The 5,530-nt window shown below is 58.4% G+C and overlaps 4 protein-coding genes across 4 annotated transcripts in view; 3 read left to right on the plus strand and 1 right to left on the minus strand.

Moving 5' to 3' along the window:
- Positions 1-61: 61 nt before the first annotated feature.
- Positions 62-811, plus strand: PpBr36_09956 (uncharacterized protein; the record flags this gene model as incomplete). Its single annotated transcript, XM_029897072.1, has 1 exon — positions 62-811. The coding sequence occupies one exon, from the start codon at positions 62-64 to the stop codon at positions 809-811; it is 750 nt and encodes a 249-aa protein (XP_029745390.1).
- Positions 812-1,574: 763 nt separating this feature from the next.
- Positions 1,575-3,479, plus strand: PpBr36_09957 (uncharacterized protein; the record flags this gene model as incomplete). Its single annotated transcript, XM_029897073.1, has 1 exon — positions 1,575-3,479. The coding sequence occupies one exon, from the start codon at positions 1,575-1,577 to the stop codon at positions 3,477-3,479; it is 1,905 nt and encodes a 634-aa protein (XP_029745389.1).
- A 423-nt stretch (positions 3,480-3,902) lies between these two features.
- On the minus strand, positions 3,903-5,000 carry PpBr36_09958 (uncharacterized protein; the record flags this gene model as incomplete). The annotated part of the gene is made up of 2 exons (XM_029897074.1): positions 3,903-4,669; positions 4,775-5,000. The coding sequence occupies 2 exons, from the start codon at positions 4,998-5,000 to the stop codon at positions 3,903-3,905; spliced, it is 993 nt and encodes a 330-aa protein (XP_029744995.1).
- A 455-nt stretch (positions 5,001-5,455) lies between these two features.
- Positions 5,456-5,530, plus strand: part of PpBr36_09959 (uncharacterized protein) — a gene marked incomplete at both ends in the record, with an annotated part of 647 nt that continues 572 nt past the window's right edge. Inside the window, one exon of the mRNA XM_029897075.1 lies at positions 5,456-5,464. Coding sequence (XP_029744994.1) covers positions 5,456-5,464 — 9 coding nt within the window. The remainder of the gene's footprint in view (positions 5,465-5,530) is intronic.

Raw genomic sequence — 5,530 nt, forward strand, 5'->3', positions numbered from 1 at the left:
AAAAAAAAAAAAAAAAAGACAACAGATATAGATTTTACATCAAACACGTCCAATAATTAAAATGTACATCCGCCCATTCTACGCTGAAACACATACTCCGGCACTGCAAGCCTTCATCCGAGACCATCCACTCGGGATCCTGATCACGGCCCTCCCGGACGCCGGCATCCAGCTCACGCACATACCGTGGGTGCTGCAGGGCACGTCCGAGACGGAGCTCGGGGTGCTGCGCGGGCACATGGCGCGGTCGAACCCGCACGCCAAGACGCTCTCGGCGGCGGCCGGCACCTCGGGCGGCGTGGTGGAATCCGAGGCGACGGTGCTCTTCGACGGGTCGCCGGACCACTACGTCACAGCGGGCTTCTACACGGCCACCAAGCCGACGACGGGCAAGGTGGTGCCCACGTGGAACTACAGCGCCGTCAGGGGCTACGGCAAGGTGCGCGTCTTGTACGACCACGCCGACCCGACGACCAACGACTTCCTGCAGAGGCAGGTCGAGGACCTGACGGCCCACTGCGAGGGTCACGTCATGGGCTACGATGAGCAGAAGCAGTGGCGGGTCGGGGACGCGCCCGATCGGTACATTGACGTGATGAAGAAGAGCATCGTGGGGGTGGAGCTGGTGCTGGAGAGGCTGGAGGGCAAGGTCAAGATGAGTCAGGAGATGGGGCTCGGGGACCGAAAGGGGGTGGTTGAGGGGTTCAGGGCGCTGGGGACCGAGGCAGCGAAGGGGGTTGCGGACCTGGTTGAGGCTAAGAGTTTGGAGAGGGAGCGTGCACGGGGAAAAGGGAAGGTGGATGAGGAATAAATTGATTTTGTTTTCCCATTGTTAACCAAGTCAACTGTCTCACTTTCACTTACCCCAGAACTCTCCGGTTTACAACTGCCGGAAGAAATCAAAATACGACAAGTCCCATGCGTATCGCGTCCAGATCGTACCATAAACTCATAATCCGGGGAATATAATATACCTTCTTTTTCCCTCCCGTGTCCAAGAGAGAACTAATCTTCTTTTTTTTCCCATGCATCTACTAATTATACTACGCGAATGTCTGCAATTTTCCTCAAATCAGATCCAGTCAAGGGCATTTTTATTTTTGTTGCATTGACAATCAAGGACAGCATTGTCAGAAGTTCTCCGCTTCGTTTTTGCGCTCCAATTACGCGGCTGCCCGCGAAGCTTAGCCGGCACTGCGTCGTATCCGCTTATAGGTTCGTTGCGGAGACGAAACCTGGTGGGTGCAACGACGATCTGGGTTTGCCGCGTTGTGACTGCAAGAAAGAAAAAAAAAAAAAAAAAGAATGCAAAGCTCATGACGCAAGGGTCATGACTTTGGTTGCATTGTTTGTCTAAAATAAAATAAAATTAAGGAGATGAATTATAAGCAATCATAAGTAATCATAAGTAAGCAAAACAAAAAACAAAAAAAAAAAAAATAAAACGTATAAATAAATCCTCCTCCCCCCCCCCTCCGATCTTTACGGCGCAGAATCTTGCACGCAGCCAGTCGGGACATGCCTATCCAAGGTACGGCGCCCTCCTGCTTTCTACTCTAGCGTCCACCGCAGCCATGCGTCTTCCCCAACTCACCGTCTGGCTGGCAGCCACAGCCGCCTCCTCGGTCCTCGCCCAGTCCCCTGCGCCGCCCGTCTTCACCGACACTGGCGACTCGGCCCTGGCCTTTGACCTGTCCCAGGTGACGCTCAACCCGGGCCGTTTCCGCGACAACCAGGACCGGACCCTGACCTACATCAAGTTCGTCGACCTCGACCGGCTCCTCTACAACTTCCGAGCCAACCACGGCCTGTCCACCAACGGCGCCCAGGCCAACGGCGGCTGGGACGCGCCCAGCTTCCCCTTCCGCACACACATCCAGGGCCATTTCCTCACGGCCTGGGCCAACTGCTGGGCCGTGCTCAAGGACGAAGAGTGCCGCGGCCGGGCCGAGCGGTTCGTCGAGGAGCTGGCCAAGTGCCAGGACAACAACGCCGCGGCCGGCTTCCAGGCCGGCTACCTCTCGGGCTTCCCCGAGTCCGACATCACGGCCGTCGAGCAGCGCACGCTCAGCAACGGCAACGTGCCCTACTACGCCATCCACAAGACCATGGCCGGCCTGCTGGACGTGTGGCGGAACGTGGGCAGCACCAAGGCCAGGGACGTGCTGCTCAAGATGGCCGGCTGGGTGGACGCGCGGACCGCGCTCCTGTCGTACGCGCAGATGCAGAGCATGATGGGCACCGAGTTCGGCGGCATGAGCGAGGTCCTGGCCGACGTCTTCCACCAGACGGGCGACGAGCGCTGGCTGACGGCGGCGCGGAGGTTCGACCACGCCGCCGTGCTGGACCCGCTCGCGCGCAGCCAGGACGCCCTCGACGGCCTGCACGCCAACACGCAGGTGCCCAAGTGGATCGGCGCCGCGCGCGAGTACAAGGCCACCAAGGACCAGCGGTACCTGGACATTGCGCGCAACGCCTGGGACTTCACCGTCGAGGCCCACACCTACGCCATCGGCGGCAACAGCCAGGCCGAGCACTTTCGCCCGCCAAACGCCATCGCCGGCTACCTGACCCGGGACACGGCCGAGGCCTGCAACACGTACAACATGCTCAAGCTGACCCGGGAGCTCTTCATGCACGACGCCGCCCCGGCCATGAACGACACGGCCAAGTTTGACTTTTACGAGCGCGCCCTGCTCAACCACCTGCTGGGCCAGCAGGACCCGGCCGACGCCCACGGCCACGTCACCTACTTCACCCCGCTCAACGCCGGCGGCCGGAGGGGCGTCGGCCCGGCCTGGGGCGGCGGCACCTGGAGCACCGACTACGAGAGCTTCTGGTGCTGCCAGGGGACCGGCATCGAGACCAACACGAAGCTGATGGACAGCATCTACTTCCGGAGCCGCGACAACACCACCCTGTACGTGAACCTGTTCATCCCCTCGGCCGTGCGGTGGCAGGAGAGGGACGGCGTCGTCGTGACGCAGCAGACCGAGTTCCCGCTCGGCGACACCACCACCCTGACCCTGTCGGGCGCCGCCGGCGGCCGCTGGACCCTGTCGGTGCGGATCCCCAGCTGGGTCGCCGGCAGCGCCGAGGTCCGCGTGAACGGGCAGAACGCCGCGGCCGACGTGCGGACGACCCCTGGTGGTTATGCCGCCATCACGCGCGAGTGGTCCGTCGGCGACAAGGTGACCGTTCGGTTGCCCATGAAGCTGCACACCGTCCCGGCCAACGACGACCCGAGCCTCGTGGCCTTGGCCTATGGCCCCGCCATTCTCTCTGGCAGGTATGGCGACCAGAGCCTGAACCAGATCCCGACCTTGGATCTTGGGAGCGTGAAGAGCACAGGGAAGCCTCTGGAGTTTGCGGCCAAGGATGGCAATGGGACCCATGTCAACCTGGGGCCGTTTTATGATGCCCATGGCATCAACTACAACGTGTACTGGCGGGCTAAAGGGGCCTTGCCGACTGTCTGATGGGATAAGTGACGAGTCCCAAACCATACCATGTGTGTTAGTTAATATAATGAATATACAATTTGCTGTAGCTTCTGGTCGAGGATATGTGATTAGTTAAGAGTCATGAGCGTCGGAATACTTCACCTCGGCACACTTGACTTACCTGGCACCTAAGTACATGTTCGCTACCTTTTGGCGGGAGTTACTGCCAAAGGGTGCCATTATATCGAATAGCGGATGATGTATATACGTCCTATGTATACCGATATATATTAGCATCACGTATGTTCAGTTCAAATCTATACAATGAACGGCTTCCCCCCGCGATCAATCATAACCCCCGAGAAACATTCCCAATAACAAAACAGAAACAACACAGACCGTGAACGCCGAGCTATAGTTCCTCTCTCTATAAACAAACTCTAGGCTCGCTCGCCCTCTTCACAGCCAAACCTTCTGAAACATGCCGTCATACAAATCACCGACCCAACCACGGCTCTTCCCACCACGCGCCACAACCCCCAATCCACCAGCCGCCCAGACGAGCACCCCGACGAGGGCACCGCCGTTAATCAACAACCAGGACCGTCTCCTTCGCTTCCTCACTTCCCGCCCGACGAGGGCTGCGCTGCTATCCCACGCTGCACCCTGCGCAAGCCCCAGCCAGCGCGCCCAGCCCCACACCACGTGGCCGACCGTCACCGTGATCAAGGACGTGTAGGCAGCCCAGGCGATGGCCGGGTGCCTCGCGAAGCCGTGCGCCACATACGCCAGCCCGATGTCGGCGCTGTCACCCTCGACCAGCAGTGGCAGGCCGCGGTTGACAAAGGCGTGAGCCAGGACCGCCGCCGTAGCGCCATAGCCCGCCGCCGCCGTGTATGTGAGCTGGGGCCACGCGCTCGGCTCCCGGCCCCTGCCGCGGCTCTTGGCCGGCACCATGACGCCGGGTGTGGCGCCGCCGTAGCGCTGAAGATTCTGCGAGCGGCGCACCAGGCGCAACGCCAGGCCCGACAGGATGTGAGCGGCCAATGGGGCGGCAACGAGAAGGGGCTCAGAGATCCGCGTCTGGTATATCTCGCGCGAGAGGAGAAGGTAGGATTCGGACGAGGATACGGAGCGAGTTAGGAGGGGGACGATGGATGTGGTGGCGAGGTGGACCGTCGTGAATATCGAAAAGGCATAAGACGAGTAGCGTTGGATACGGGCCACTGTGTGTTGTTAGCAATGATTTTTTTTTTTCTTTTTTTCCTTCTCTTGATTTCACAAATGAGAGATAAACTGCTCAAGGGAAATTATTTTGGCGAGTGACATACAATAGTAGATGGCGCCATGGCCACTCCCGCTCAGGCCGAGTGACGACCCTGTGCTTCCTGACGCAGAAGTATTGGCTATTGAAGCAGCTGAAGTCGAGTCTGCGTCGGCAGCCTCCTCTGGCAGCGGCGGAAGGTCTTTGTCTGTTTCTATGGGCGCCGGGTCGAGCTGCATGAGCGAGATGAAGGTCTCGGTCGAGGATTTTGTGTTTAGGGACCGGGAGTCCATGGTGGCGTCGATCGGAGTTGTGCCCTCTGTGCAGAGTCGTTGCTGAGTCCTCTTTAGCTGAGCTTGTATTTGCTTGTCGTTCTTCGCCTTCGGATGGTGCCAAGATTATAGATGAATTTGAAGTTTGACACCAGAAATGCTCAAGTTGCAAACCAAAAGTCTGGGGAATTCTGGGTCCGGTTTGTTGGGAATTGGCAATGGATCGAGTCTGAATGGTCATGTCTATGGTCATGGGGCGCGCCTGTTGAATCGTGCTGTAACCTGGATTAATGAAGCTACAGGGGGCACGGGCCGCGTTGCATATGGGGGATCCGCTTGCTGCGTGTGGGCTTGGGGTAGAAGAGTTGACATCACCGCCACCGGCGATGAACTTGGTTTCCTTTTGTGCAACTTTCCGACAATTGATCAAGATAAAATTAAGTTTTGAATCCTCCTAACCCGATATCACGTTCAAGATGCCTCCTGTAAGTTAAAACAACAACACAATACCCCTCTTGGCGAATTGTTCACAAACTGACCATGCCCTCTTT

The sequence above is a fragment of the Pyricularia pennisetigena genome (genome assembly GCF_004337985.1).
Source record: "Pyricularia pennisetigena strain Br36 chromosome 7 map unlocalized Pyricularia_pennisetigena_Br36_Scf_7, whole genome shotgun sequence".
Taxonomy (NCBI): Eukaryota; Fungi; Ascomycota; class Sordariomycetes; order Magnaporthales; family Pyriculariaceae; genus Pyricularia; species Pyricularia pennisetigena.